At 40.4% G+C, this 15,569-nt stretch overlaps 1 protein-coding gene across 1 annotated transcript in view; it reads right to left on the bottom strand.

The window, feature by feature from the left end:
- col5a1 (procollagen, type V, alpha 1) overlaps nucleotides 1-15,569 on the bottom strand; it is a 120,428-nt gene that overhangs the window by 82,968 nt on the left and 21,891 nt on the right. The window contains exons 2-4 of the mRNA XM_084745798.1: nucleotides 11,513-11,680; nucleotides 1,372-1,585; nucleotides 811-973 (exon numbers count right to left, since the gene is read on the bottom strand). Coding sequence (XP_084601924.1) covers nucleotides 811-973; nucleotides 1,372-1,585; nucleotides 11,513-11,680 — 545 coding nt within the window. The remainder of the gene's footprint in view (nucleotides 1-810; nucleotides 974-1,371; nucleotides 1,586-11,512; nucleotides 11,681-15,569) is intronic.

Genomic DNA, 15,569 nt, shown 5'->3' with positions numbered 1-15,569 from the left:
ACAAATTTCATTAATAAAATTCCCTGGTGCTTAGCCCCAGTGGGGGTCAATTTCCGCTTTCAATACACAAGAAAAAAACCTGTAATCCGCTGGATTACAAAGAAAATGTAACCTAATATGAATATTTTTGGGTTACTTTGGGATTACTTCGAAAATTTGAGTTCCATAAATACTGTTTCTTTGTCTTTAAACATCTCAAATCCAAATTCAATGTAAATACAATGTAATGCAAATAAAATGCATTTTTTGCGTTGTTTTTTTCCTCCCACCAGGTCCACCAAGAAGTGGAGCAAATGGTGATGGTTTGCTTTTATCACCTTACACATTTTAAGCTTGTTGTTAGCTGTGTGGTTAACTCTCTGTTAACACAGTGTTTATTTAGCTACCTACAGATACAACCATTTAGGACCCCTGGTTGGTCCTAACAATGCCCTATGCAGATCTATAGCACATCCCTCCATCCCTGCTGGGCCCTAGTCAGATCCTTGGCTGTGATGAGATCCCGCTTTGATGATGGAGTAAATGTGGCGCCGCCTTTATTTATCCACCAGGAGAAGCAGTGATTATGGAAGCAGAAACAGTTTACTGTCATCAGTCTGCTGCTGCTGGACCATTTTACTTCCAGTCTAATATAAATCATAATGTTTTTATATCACTGCAAAAGCGCTTCATCACAGTGCTCCCCAGCACCCGGCCAGCATTCTTCTGCAAGGAAAAAAACTGCTATATGGACACAAAGCCCAACTTATTAAATTCTAAAATTACCTCATTAAAAATATGTAAATTAAGTGTAAAGCGTATAGCGCCTACCTCAAAGACTTCTTCATCAAGTATTCTAGTTCCAAACACTACAATTCCCTTGGTATCGATGATGGGGTTGGGGCTTCGGAGCAGCTTCTGGGTGGCCTTCTTTTTACAGTCCAGAATGAGGGTGATGGTCTGCTTGTGCACACTGATGGCCACTCGATGCCACCTGAAAGGGGAGGCGAAGTTTATTCACACACGTACTGGGTTACACGCTGCCCGTTAACACACCGCTAAGAGCCTCTTTTGTGTTTGGTCTCTCGTTCATATTCAAATATATCCCGTTCTGTTTTCTGGAAACAGAATCTCATTTTACACTTGTCTTAAATCCCTTTTCTTGGCAATACAAACATATTTCTACTGTGAGCATGCAAGCATTTAAGAAAAATCCACATTAAGTGTAAGGGATTAAATGCAGACTATCACAAATGAACACCTGGGCCAGGTGCTGCTAAACAAACTGAACCACCATCAGAGCCTACATTCACCTGGACTTTAATTAGAGGGGAGGATTCACAAACAAAAACCTTGATGGATGTTCATCGAGCAAACAACGCGTGCACCTACTTTCCGTCAGCTAAGTTGACTCCTCTGAAGAGGGGGTAGTCCTCGGGGCCAGGTTTGCCTGTGTGGTCCTCGTACAGGAACACGGGGGAGCGGCCCACTTCCAGTCCGAGCTGCTGGATGCCCTGTTCGTTGTACACAGACAACAGGAAGGACTGGCTGCCCTTCTTCGGCTTCACTGTAGCCAAGATGGAAAAGTCCTCCGGGAACACATCACCTGGCAGGACGGACGGCGGGTTGGACAGAGACAGAGAAAAGTTTTGTAGAGTTATAAGTAGCAGTAACCATTAATCATCATGAGAGGAATGTAATACTCTGTTTGTATCCAGAATGTTGTAATCTTATTATTATTTTAGGAGACCGTGCTCCTTTAGTGTCAAAAGATAAAAGTTATTGTTGCTGCCTCTAATGGAAAAGAAAGATAGTTTAGATTGGAAGAATTTCGGAAGAAAGGAAACATCAGCAATTTGCGGAGTGCCGAAAATGTAACAGGATAGGATTAATCTGAAAGAGATGGCTGGCAGACTAGAGGCCGGTCAGGAGGAAAAAACTAAAGTTCGAAGCAGCAGAAGCGCAAAGTGGAGCCTTTCCAGCGCAGCACAGGATGAGAGGCTTAATGACAAAAGCATGTGATCCTGGGAGACTTGGTCGAACTATCCTTCAAACCCCCTCCTCTCCGCTCCTCTCTTCTCCCACAGCTGATCGATCTAGCAGACGCTCCTCCGGCAGAGGGTTGGAAATGAGGAAATAGGAGTGAAGAATTTTTTTACAGGAGAAAGAGTTAAAGTGTGGAAATGGAAATACCAATCATAATTTGGTTTTTAAACACATAGAAGGTGCAGAAACAGACGTAAAAACGACGTGTTTGCCTCCATCTGCGTGGTTCCACTGTGCAGCCTCAACTATTTCCTCCATTTTGCTGGAGTGTGAGGCACATCTGCCAGACAGATTCCCCACAGTGGGGTGTTCTCAGGACCCCAGAAAGAGGACGGCCCTCACAACCATCAGAAGAGGCTGTTGCTCGCTGAAGTTGAGGTCAGACGACACTTAAGGCAAACAGAGCTTTCTGATCTTTTAGTTTAAAAAGAAAACTGAGGCAATCTGACTAGATTGAAACCACTATTGTTATGAGAACCAAGCTATCTGGATTATGTTCTAACACCAGCAAAGAAACCTCTTGGATTCCAGTAGCAGATCCTCTCTGTTCAAATTTCCAGACGACCGGAAAAGAGAGGCAGGGTCTGTGGCTGCAGTGGTTTTGTAGCTCCTCGTGCAGCCATCAACCCCCCCCACTTTGTCTGCCACCATTTTCGGAATAATAGGAGACAGGCTGGAAAATGCTGAATTGGAGTGACTATGGTTTAAATATCCAATCAGAAGCCTTGGAGAAAAAGACGCCTCAGAGGGAATGCGGTGTGGAAACCTGAGGTTAGGAAGAGATAGTGGAAAAGGAAAGAAGAAATGAAGAAAAATAGAGACGCTCAAGTACCAAATTTACCACCAAGACTCAGTCACTTTATCAGGGTTATGCATGTATATGTATAGCCAAAAGGAACCCTATACTTTGTATTAAATGAGAAATATGCAATAAATTTATGGTACTAAATCATGAAATGCTAACATGCTACTGGTTTCTCCAATAACAACACTACAGTCAGTATGTTCTTCTATGAAATTTCTATTCCCGGCCAGAATAACTGTTTTTATTTGCTCTTTTTGTATTTATTAGAGTTCAAATTAATGCAAAATGAGTTGGTGTGTGTTCATGAGTTGTAAGAAATCATTCAAAATCTTCTCAAAAGAGTAGATCTTTATAACAGTTAAATTGAGCAATATGTTAATGTATTTTGGGGAAAAATAGAAACAAAATGTACTGTACTTTGACAATGAAGCAGAGCTAAATTTGATCTAGTCCAGCTCCACCTCTGTCACCCTAGTGAGGCTCCGTCTGAGGAGCGAGTTGGGTAGGGTTAAAGGTAAGCAAACCGGCCCGCTGACAATCTTGGTGCGACTGGACCTAGAGGTGAAGCTGAACTAGGTCAAGCTTCACCCACTGGCTCTGCAGTGAGCAGCCTCTCAGGAAACTGGTGGAGACGGAAAGCGGATTGGAACTTGGTGCCAGAAACTTGTAGATCCCGGTGGTTGTTTCTGTACCATTGTGTTAATGAACATATTCATTTTAATTTTATTCTTTTGCTCATTTCGTGAAACCCCCACTCCCTGCATTCTTTCTCCGAACCCTCTCACACATTTCAGTCACAGAAGTTTTCCTTGCTTTAAGACATTTTTATGCATTTTTTATGTTTCATACAGTCTTTCACCTAGTCAGCATCTGGATGCCTGTTTGCCTTCTCGTCTTCCTGCCTTTCTTCTACGATTCCTTCATTAATGCCAGGCATCAAATCACATCATGCGGAGAGCACATGCCTTGGCAATGCGCTCCCTCAGGAATTCAGCTTGGCATCATATGAGAAACATTGCTTTAATTGACAGATGCTTCGACAGGATGGTGTAAGGCAGACAGCAGGAGAGAGAAGAAAGACAGAGAGGAAACAGACAACCTTTCAAAAACCCCCGTATGGAGGAGTTTGGTGACAGATAAAGACTTCAGAGGGCAGAACGTTACGAAATCAAAGGGTTGGTGGGAAATATCAAAGAAGGCAAACCAGATTAAGGAGAGTTTGTTGCTACATCCTGTTGCATGAGCCACGTCTGCTGCAGAGACAATGACTCAGCGCTGGCTCAGGACAGGCTGTTTGTGTGGAGGTCAAGGGTCAGCTGAGGGGTGAAAGGGACACCAGAAGAAGAGGGAGGGCGTGGGGGAGGAAAGAAATGACTAATTTTCAAATTCAAGGTACTTTCTCTAAAGGGCCGAATTAAACCTGTCCCTGTCTCCCTGAATAGAACAGAAGTAGCATTTATGCAGCAAGGTTTCTCATTTAGCGGACTCATGTTTATGCAGTGTGTCCTGTCCTCCCTGCCATCATCACTGCAAGGACGGAGATGCCCTGAGGCAAACTCCATCAGAAAGACGGAGGTTAACAAAAATAGAGAAAGATTAAATGAGCACTCTCTTCACTCTCTCTCCTCAGGACCTCATTGCAAAGAAGTGGGAGAGACGAGGGGGGCGTTCAGAAAAGCTCGGGTTTCTCTGGAATGTGTCTTTCAAACCGCTACTTTAGGCCACCAGATGAGAGATACCTCATTCCTCATTTAGTGTGTGTGTGTGTGTGTGTGTGTGCATGTGTGTGTGTGCATGGTGGGAATGGAAAGGCTGTGGTGCCAGAAGTCCTGGGAGTTTACACTGCCAGCACCACCATCAGTGTCTGACTTAAAAAAAAAAGTCGACTGGTAGACTCAAAGACAACCCCAGACGTCTAAACCGGCCAATCGGGCACAACCCAGCAATTTCCTCCAGGTTGAATAACCAATTAAAGTGTCCTTTTATTTTGACGGTGGGAGAGTTGATGGAGAGAGGTCTTATTTACAAGTTAAAAGAGACAGAAAGAGGCATTTGAAACTGACACCTCAATTATTCTTCAGTCAGTCAGCCACACACGTCCATCTTCCTCTCCTTTGCCATCTCTTTGTACATGTTTCTCCCTTTTTTGGGACACCAGCAGACAGACAGGTACACTTGTTGTCTCTGCAGTAATGTGCAGTCCCCCTGGAATGCTACTCGCCTCTTACAGAAGGAGGGATTTGGACACGGCGATGACTGAATGACCAATTACAGGACACAAGACTTTCTAGCTCATTTACCTGCTTGTATGCTCACTGACAGATGGCACAGACGGTCAGTCAGAATGCTGGCATCCTAACTCCTGCCTCTCCCTGACTTTTGAGGTAGAGATTCTATAAGTTTGGTAGGACTCAGGATATGACTGTGTCAAGTTTAAAGTCCGAATAACATCATGTGATTAAAGCTCTGTAGTTTACAGTGAGAGACAGAGCTACATATAATTATGTGCTTCTCTGTTTGTCAACAGCTTATGTGAATTGTGTGCAAAAAACATCTTTAGGAGAAGCGACTTTTACTCATTTTCCAAACAAATGTGCTGGTCTGACCTGACACAGTTTGATGGCAGTGATTTGCATCTCCATTACAGCAGGGCTGCCCACTGGAAGCTGTGTCTTCAACTGATCCGTACTTGTCTTGAGTTGCGCAGCTTTAAAATAGTGGGTAAATAAGTTTCATTTTCTATCAATTCTTCACAGTAAGACTCCCCAATTATTTTGTTATTTAAAAGCTTTGGGCAGCAAAATCAGGAAATGTTTTTTTCGTTTAAGCAGTAATTTAACATGATTCCTGTACAGATGAAACTGAATATGAAAATATGTAATAAGGCAGATACCTGAAAGTACAAACAGCGACGCAGGAGATAAACCAAATTTCAAACCACAGAGATTCAGTTAGAAGCTACAAAAGTATTAAAAAAGGTCTTTCTCTCTGCTCTCCTAGTGCACAGACATGAGTTGAGTCTTGCAGTACATGCAGATTGGCCATGAAGTCAAATTACTCTCTATCTAAGAAGGGTGAGCTGGCAAGATGCACAGGTGTGACGTTTTGATGACATTACATGTGCGACCCTGCTGCAGCTACTTAGCTAACAGTTAGCAGCTTGCTCAAAGCAGAAGAACAGCGACAGCGACCCTATATAACAGGGACGGTAAAGCCATTGTTATTGTTTAGAAGATGATGACTGATGCTCTTGTGTTGCGTTACGCCTCCTGAACACCAGCATGGTGTCTAAAATCACACACTGGGGCAGCATTATGCCAACGTGAGTCTCTGTGCTGTTTGACTCTGATGAAGACACATCTATCATTAGTCACTGAATAAAGTTAGTCACACTGACTCCATATGCTCCAGTATATTTTGAACTGTTGTCTCTCCTGTAAGATGATTGCCTGACCCTTGACAGCACTTGTAAGTCTTTCTTCAATTATACGGGCGTAATGAGGGGCGTTCTTTACGGCAGTATTGTAGGATCTTAAAAAAAAGGGCTGATGGTTGCGTCGGATTATTGATAGATTATATATCTTTGGAAAAAAAATGAGGACTTAACCACTTTCATCTTTTTAATTCATATAACAGAGACATCAAGAGGAAACTACTGCTATAATGACAACAAAAATGGTTATTATATAAAATTAGAATCATTTTTGGGGTTTTTTGACAGATTTCTACTAACACCTGTCTCATTTTACTGTTTTTTTCAGTGTTGTCCCTCTATAGAATCTTAATTGATTTGCAGAATGGGCCACAAATAAAAGAGAGTGTCTGCTGAAATGAAATGATTCTATACTTGTGGGATAGAAAATAACAAAGATAATAAACACAGGCAAAGTGCCACAGTATGCGCAACAGTCAATATTGCCTAAGGCTTTATGAAGTTAATATAATATGTCACTCCTGAGGCCATGTTAGCAAACAACAGCACCATTATTGCTTTTATATCTTAGCCATCTGAATCTCACTGCAGCAGAGGGCCGGTGCCATCCAACCGCAGCAGTCCAGACCACAAGTATGAATGCCAAGTGACAGCTTACACCATTCAGAGACAATGTAAGAGGCACTGCATCATTCTGTCTGTGCTGTTTGTGCTAATGCTGGCTGCTGTCCATAATGCACAGGGAGTTAAAGCAACCCTTCTGCAGCAAGAGATATATGGCGATTTTAAATTGTGTATACAGTATGCACTAACAGATGCTGCTTCTCATAGATTAATCAGGATGTATAAAGGGTTGCTAGACGAGGTCAGATTGTTGAGACATGGGAAGTGTGAGGTATAAAAGTTAAAGAGGGCAGACGGCTTTATTAGCCTGTTTCTTCTCTCCTCGTTCACATTATAAAGGTAAGAAAGGAGGCTTCTGTTTTCAGTGCCTCAGTAGTTTCAAATGAATCATCCCTTCCACATGTTTGCCTAATGAGTGCATGTCTGCACTCGCTCTTTTCCAACACATCATCATCGTCACAGACTGTCTGTGGTTATGGGGTCACGGGCCAGTGTGTTCTTAATCAGAGAGCTACTGTGGTTTTTTATCGCCAACATTACAGTCATAACAAAACGAGCGTGTTTGCGTGCTTTTGTTGTCTATATGTGGCGTTGTTTTACCTTTCAGGAGGCAGGACGCTGGGTTGATGATTTAGCCAAATTGTACCTCCAGGCCAGGCTTCGGGCCAACGTCATAACTCAGTAGCAAACTTAGTTAACGGGGGAAAAAAAGAGATGGATAAAATGATCTCACAAGTTCAGCTGCCTTCTGGAATATATTAGCTGTACATCCTCTTAATGTTGAGGTGAGAGAGAGAGACCACAGCCACAGACAGTCAGCTATATTTTAGGTCTTTCGAGCCAAAGACAACTAGTTATTCTGTTTGGACCTTAAAATTTTGTGGTGCCTCTTATGAATTCAAGGCAACTGGCTTCAGTAAGAGTTTTAAGTCAAACTCAAGTTTTGATATAAACTAAAACAAGTTTTGCTGACCTATAGTTTTTCACTGAGATAATTTACTTCTCTTCTGCTGAGACCCTGATTTGTCCTTATCTGGGCGCTTGATTGAAAATGTTAAATTATTAACCACAATTCACTTTAATGACATTTAGTTTATTTCAAAATTTTGAGTTTGAGTTTGATTCAAAACTCAAAAATTTAATTAAGACAGCCGCCTTGAAATGAAGAATTCCCTCAAGTTCTTCTTTACAGTGTGCAACCAGCTCAGTATATTAACAATAGAAACTCAATTAGCATATTAACAGATTTCCCAGTATGCATTGTTTGAGAGTTAAAACTCTCCTGAGACTCTTCTTCTTTCTAATGGTTTGAACAAAACATATATAATGAAAACTTGCTGTGTGTCTCCAGTACATTTTAAGATAAGTCACAGTTGCTTGTTTTCACCATAATGAAAACACCGCAAACCTCGGAAGCTTAGTATTGAATGCAATTACTCCCTACCCCCTTACACTTAAAATTTAATAAATTCACTGGGAGCAGTTTCACATATTGTCTTTGTGCCAATGCTGGAACAAAGTAGCTCCAACAGGAGCAGCTGCAGCTGTAAATTCTTTGTGTGAAATGAAGAGCTGACTGTGAATAAACTGAGAAAAAGTAAAAAAGGAAATCAAATTTGTTTGCAACGTTCATCAGTGTGACTGAAAGTTGGTGGTTCAGCTTAATGTCTTAGGCTTAGATTGGACATGTTTTATCAAACGACTGAATTAATATCAAGTTTATTTGTTTTGAATCATTGCAAAACTACCTCATGTCTTTTTGAATTCAGTCATCTTAAAATTTCAAGGGAGCCCACACACTTTTTAAAATCAAAACTGTTTATTTTTACAGCGCTCCAAGTTGGTTTGTCTTATGTGGACTCTTACTTTGGATGATCCAGAGTTTCATGTGTATAATTATAGCATGTATATCTAAACAGAGCCTCATATGGGCTCTGCTGTCATACAGCTTCAAAGTGAAGAGTATTTGTTTGATTTGAGAGCATGATAGGGCAAGCAGGCTGTAGGAGCCCTGTGGCTCTACTTTAAGCCCCAAAGAAGAGCCATGACATGGATCAAAGGTCCACTAAGGCCAGTGCAACGTCTCAGAGGACCATGAATGGGGCTGTCATCCAATCTAAGCTTTGTGGGAGCTTTGCTCACAGGAAGGGTAATTATTTCTCCCTCTTCTTGTGCATCGAAACCACATCACTGCTCTTTTTTTATGTCTTAAAGCTGCAGGGAAACCCATCACAATGACTTGAGAAACTGATTGTCTGGGTCATAGAATTATGGTTTTTCATTTCGGTACTGTAAAACAAAACACACACAGAAAAGGGAGCCTTGCATGTCTCACCAGACACAAAGGGAGAAAACACTGCAAGGCAGCGCACAGCAGTCTAGGAGAAATGATAGAGGGAAAAATTATGGTGCTTGAGGGAAAATAAAGAGAGAGAAGGAGGGAAGAAAGTGAGGAAAGACTGCTGGAGAGAGGGAGGAGAGAGAGGAAAGTACTACTGCAGCACACAGTAACCCAAAGCCACGTCAGCACAATAGAACAAGGCAAAAGTGGAACCCCAGACTTCCCTCCCTCCCCTCTACCACCCCTATTTTCACTGCTTTTCCATCGTCCGGCTCCTCCTACAACATCAAATATTACAGGGCTGGATTTCTCATGCATCTGGTCTGTGTTTTCAAGGGGTGGAATTAGCATGCATTGTCTTTAGTTATCCCAGATTTTATTTTATTTAACATTTGTGTAACTAAGCAACAGGCCTAACCCAGTTAGAAGTGTCCAGATGTGCTAAACATCTATCTGTAAAAAAAACAAAACAAAACATGCAGAAAAGTCATCAACTGTTTTCACTTAATGTTTGACTTTTAAATTCAAGAAGATCTGAAATAAACTAAAAAAAAAAAGCAACGTTTTGCCACCCTATAATCTTGAGTTGAGATCATTTAATTTTCTTATTTAGATTAACTTGAATCTTTGAGTTTTAAAAATTCAAATATTCAATTTCAGTCTATCTGCATTCACTAATTTTTTGAGTCTTCAGTCAAACTCAAACTCTTTAGCATTGAATTAAACTAAAACACTTTCGCCAACATATCCCAACACTAAATAATCTTTAGTTAAACTTGAATCTTTTCATTTTCAAAAATTGCTGACAGTGAGCTTGTGCAGCCAGTTTGTCATTATTTGGGTGCTTGAAAATGAAATGGCTGCAATTTGAAATAATACATTTGTAACCCTTATTCACTTTCACGGCATTTTTTGCTAAACTCAAAGACTCAAGTATTTCTAATGAGGAAAGTAAATTCTCAACAAAAGATTATAGGTCAGCAGAAGAGTTTGATTAAAAACTTAGAAATATCATAAAGACAGCTCCTTTGGAAAAAAAAGGAGTTTTTTTTTTTTTTACAGTAGCTGACAGTAAAAGCTGTAGACATGCAGTATTTGTTTTAGTAAGGGGCAAACCAGTCTACAGGGAGTGTGAGAGGAAACAGCAGGAGATATCCTGCCCCTAAAATCTCATAAACCAAAGATAGAGTTGACATAAATAATCGAGTTACAGGAGCCAATAAAACTTCTACCTGGAGGGGAGTGAAAGGAACAGGCCAGGTGGGAGCAAATACAAATTGCTTTCCAGCTACGTTTAAATGTTATTATCCCGGTTTACTATCATGAGGGGTGAAAGGTCGAACAGCTGACCAGATGGCAGGACTGTGCAGCAGAGACGACTTGTAGGATGAGTTAAAGATCTTGGAAAAACATCTGTAGTGATTAACCTGGAGTGCAGTCAGTGGTGGAATGTAACCAAGTACATTTACCCAACTACACTACTTAAGTAGAAATGTAGGTACTTGTACTTATGTGAGTATTTCTATTTTAGGCAACTTTATACTTCTACTCCTTCATCTCAAATATCTTACATTTTACTCCTCTACATTAGTCTGACTACTTTACACTGAGAAAGTCATAAAGGAAATTAGTGAAATCATTTTTAACCATTAACATAATAAAATCTCAATCTCAATCTCAACCTTAAACATCTACATCAGTATTAATCCTAAAACATCATATAAAATGGTAAAACACTGACAGGGACCATGTTACTGTACAATGAGTACTTTTATACTTTAAGTACATTTTGCAGATAATACTTCCATTCTTTTACTGATGTAAAGTTTTGCATGACCTTTACCTGTAGTGCAATATTTTCAGGGTTGTGGTATTAATACTTTTACTGAAGAAAACAGTCTAAATATTTCTTCCACCACTGAGTGCAATATGGAACAGTGTTTCAAGCTGGGATCAGGGAACTAACAGGGGTCCCTAAGTGGGTTGTAAGGGGTCCACAGCAAAAGGAGGAAGAGAGTATTTTAACTTGGAACAAGAAGGGAAGAAAAAGGATTGGACGTTTTGATTGATTGCAATTTATAGTGATTGACCATGAAGACTTTGTTAAGAGTCTAATGTGCATCTACTGTGTGTGTCCTTGACATGAACAACTTTGGAAACCCCTCGTATGGAAAAATTAACTAGTTTGGTTGATGTCTGGGGGGAAAAAAAATAGAAGGAAATGCTTTGAGAAGCAAGATGACAGTATTCATTTGATTCGGTTTGCGCTGAGTCAGATACTCACCTGGATACAGCTGTTTGGTGGGGGCGCTGAGCTGGGCGTCTTTGGATACTCTGTAAGCCACATCGGGGCCTTGTGATGACCGCCTATGTGAGCAGAAACCCGTTGTTCTTGTAACACCCTCAGGTAAATTGTGAAAATCTAAAATCTTCAAGAGGTCTGCTGGTTCCGCTGCAAAGAAAAAGAGACACAGAAAGAAGGGAAGGATGTTAGATTCCGCCTCCACATTTCACAGATTGCTAAATTTACAGCCCATATATCATATCGTTTGTGCAATGCATATATAGATAAAACCTTTTCCTAAGACAGGACTATATGCATATCAAATAAGCCTTAATTATGGCCAATGTTTTGACCATTGCCTCTATTTTCTGTCTTTTGCTGACTCAGAAGCACCAGTTACTCAGCAGGAGATCCCACTGTTGTGGCTCAGAGAAGATTTCTGTTATCCATTTAGGCGCTAAACAGAGATGTGCCCATTTATAGGTCACCATGATCATGGGTTACAGCTGCAGCAAAACCCATCCTTCCATCCATTTCCCTGCAATGCTAACTCTACCGCTACCTCCCCTTGGCCACAACCGTGCAATTAGCACACTTTCAGGCCGGTCGTCCCGGCTGTAACCAGGCCACCGCAGAAGTACACTGGGTCAGAACAATGTGACACGGGGTTTGACCCTGCACCGCACCCTCGCATGCCAAAACCACCCAGGACAAACAGCTGTTCCTGCAGCCAGATGCGCGCACAACAAGATGCACAATGACGCCCATTAGCATTGCAGCCCTGTCCCAGCAAAGGACACTGGGTCATGTCTATAGGGAGCTTATACTCGCATAGGAACAGTGGCTGTCAGGGTGTTTTAGAGGAGGGTAAACAATAAAGTGAGGAAGCAAACAAAACAGAATGATTTTATGGCTCAGGAGTTTAAGAAATAAAAGAAAAGACAAAAGAAAGCATGCTGTGGTATTCTACTGGATGCATTTTTTTTTGTTGTTAAGGGAGTGAGGAGAGTCGAAGGCAACCCACACACAGGTACAGCAGTCCCAGTGTCAGGCTACACAGACCACACACACCGTTCAGGCAAGAAAGAAAAAAAAACTTTCAATAGCCCCATCCATCTGAGAGTGAAAGGGATGCTGGGAAGGGCAGAAAGGGGAATGGGCAGAGCGAGAGTGTTTGTACATTCTGCGTTACCCTGAAACAACCTCCAGCTGGATGTCATTACACATGAGTCACATGCAGCATTGATCAATTAAACACAAAAACTCAACATTCTTAAACAGAGGTCTCCATTTAAGAGCGCTTTGGCTGCACGTGTTCGTCCACAGCTGTACGGTGATCATGGGAAAAAAAAACCTTCCTGAATGCATGTCGCCTACATCATTTTTATGATCAACAAGACAAAGACCAAAGTAAAGAAAGCTCACTGAGACTATTCAAGACCAAGAGTTAGTCAAACATTTCTGTCCAACAACAAATACAAAACATAATCTCAGAAACATCAGTTTGCAGCTCAGACATCAGTCATGGAATAACTTGTGTCAATTACTCAACAAATGAAATGAGACATAAACACACTTTATAACAGTTTATACCTGTTTATAAACACAATAAACACAGCAGTCTGAACCACGTCTGTGTGGACCAAATCGAGGGAAAATGTGGGATTTGAGTTGGATAAATTTGGTGTGTGGTGGGGTTGGGTGACTGGATGAATATATCAGCAATCTGCAAGCAGTAGAGCGCATCACTGGTTGTTTTTTTGCTATTTTAATGGTCTGCTGCTCAGCTACATGCTCCAATCCAGCGGCAGAGTAACCACCCACTGAGCTGGAGGATGAGTGACAGGAGCCAGAATATTTTCACATCTAACATGTTGAATTAATGATTTATTTCCACAAAACGAGAGTTGATGATTGTTGAAACACTGGAAAAATCAACCAAGATGGTTATGGCGAGTTTCATTTTGTTTTTCTGTTGAGTTTGATTGAAAAGTGTTTTTTTACAACAAATTAACAAGGCAATTATAAGTTTGTCTTAGTTCTGAGAAAGAAACTTTTTTCAGAAGGTGTACAGTTGTATTTTTTTTTTTTTGTTTGTTTAATAAGGAAAACAGATGTGAGAATATTTCCTTTCTTGAATTTCTGAGTTTATTTTGTTTATTTATTGTACGTAACAAACGTGTGTGGCGTATGCATGTTAACAAAGTTTTGTGTTGGAGCTGGTGTTGGGATCCAGCCAATGCCAGTTAGAAACTTTTTGCAATTGTCTATAATAAATATTCAACAAAGTATAGTAAAGTTAGTATATTTAAGTTTATTCTGTCACAAGCCACAAGATTTTTTTCTTTAAAATAAAAACTAAAATTCTTCAAAATAGTTGGCAATTAATTTAATACTTGACAAATAATTAGAGCTGCACAATATGGTTAGAAAAAGTCATATTGTGAGGATTTTGACTGAAATCTTGATTGCAATATGCAATACGATTAATGGGAAGCATCACACTTTTCAGTTTTACCGAAAAAAGAAAATAAAAAAAAAATCAAAGTCGTGACAATGTGACATTTGTTGGGGCCTGTACCAAACAAACAAAGATTTTCCGGCCAGGTTCTAGCTGTGCAGATATGGCACTTGGCCATACTGCGCTTTCAATAATATTGCGATTAATTGTGCAGCCCTACATATAATCAATTATTGCAGCTCTAATAGTGTATGTAACCCTCGTGTGAGGTGACTTCCTAATCAGGAAGCTCTCATCTAATTTCACTCTTTCTGTCTCTCTACAAAGACAGCCCACTCTGCCTCCCTTGGAGAAAGTCTATTATCCAATCCCAAACTCTGTAATTACATTTTAAACACATCGCGAACGTGGAACTCATAGCAAACATTGCTTTGGGGGACACATTAGGCAGAGGCACAGGGATCTGTAATAGCAGCTCATCTGAGAGAAAATATATAAATCCAGGCACCACACCCATCTGCTTCAAAAAAACCCACCCAGGCCAGCAGCAGTTACACATGTCAAAAAGATAATATTCCTGGAGGTGCATACCACAAAAGACAGAGAGCCTGTAAGTAGGTGAAGGGTCTAAACAAAGAGACAGCTTTGTCTGTCGTCGGCTCATAATGAAGAGACAGACAGAAACTCACCCACCAGCCAGAAGATGTCTATCATTCACCATGATGACAGAGGTTCATTTAATGAGCTCGTCTCTGCAGCCGCGTAGTAATATGTCAGAATGTCAAAGTGATGGGAAATGTAGTTCTGTTACAAATTCTCAGATTAATCTGCCAGTAATTTAAAATCTGTGTTCCACATCGTTATCACTTATTGGTTTATGGGTCTGAGATGGAGAGAGCTGATCATATTATATGACTGTAGAGAGACTGATGCACCGGTTGCTTAGCAACTGAGGCATTCAGGGGCCCAAATGCCTGGAATAAACTTGTTTAAAGTTGAATAAAGGTGTAAAACATAGTGTCGGATGATACAGCATTAAAGCACAAAGACAATGATTTTGGGATAAGAGAGGGTCAAGTTACAGCTGCAACAATTAGTAAATGAACTGATCAGTTGAATGAATGAAAATTAGTCGCCAACTATTTTGGTAACTGATTGATCGTTTCAGCCATTTTTAGCTTCGTAAATGTGAGGGGTTGTTTTGGTTTTGGACTGTTGGTTGGACAAAAGAAGCAATTTTAAGACATCACTTTGGGCTCTGGGAAATGTTGATAAGCACATTTTCATTTATATTTTATAGCTTAAAATATGACCAGATTCATCATAAAAACCAGCAGATGAACTGACAATGAAAACAATCATTAGTAAAAATGTTAAAATAACTAACTATCACCCAGGACTACATTTCAGCACTAAAAATGTTTAATACATTCATCATACATGGCAACAAAAAATAAACTCGAGGACACCAGTAACCAATATACATCTGTAGTAAAAATGAAAATCTGTCAAAATTTGGTACAACACAAACTCCAACACAAAACTTTGTTGAAATGCTTTTAAACATATAATGCATCTTTTTCAACAATCAACCAA

Source organism: Lutjanus erythropterus, chromosome 20, assembly GCF_056507025.1.
Source record: "Lutjanus erythropterus isolate fLutEry1 chromosome 20, fLutEry1.hap2, whole genome shotgun sequence".
Classification (NCBI taxonomy): Eukaryota; Metazoa; Chordata; class Actinopteri; order Lutjaniformes; family Lutjanidae; genus Lutjanus; species Lutjanus erythropterus.
This window is presented reverse-complemented; position numbering and strand designations above follow the sequence as displayed.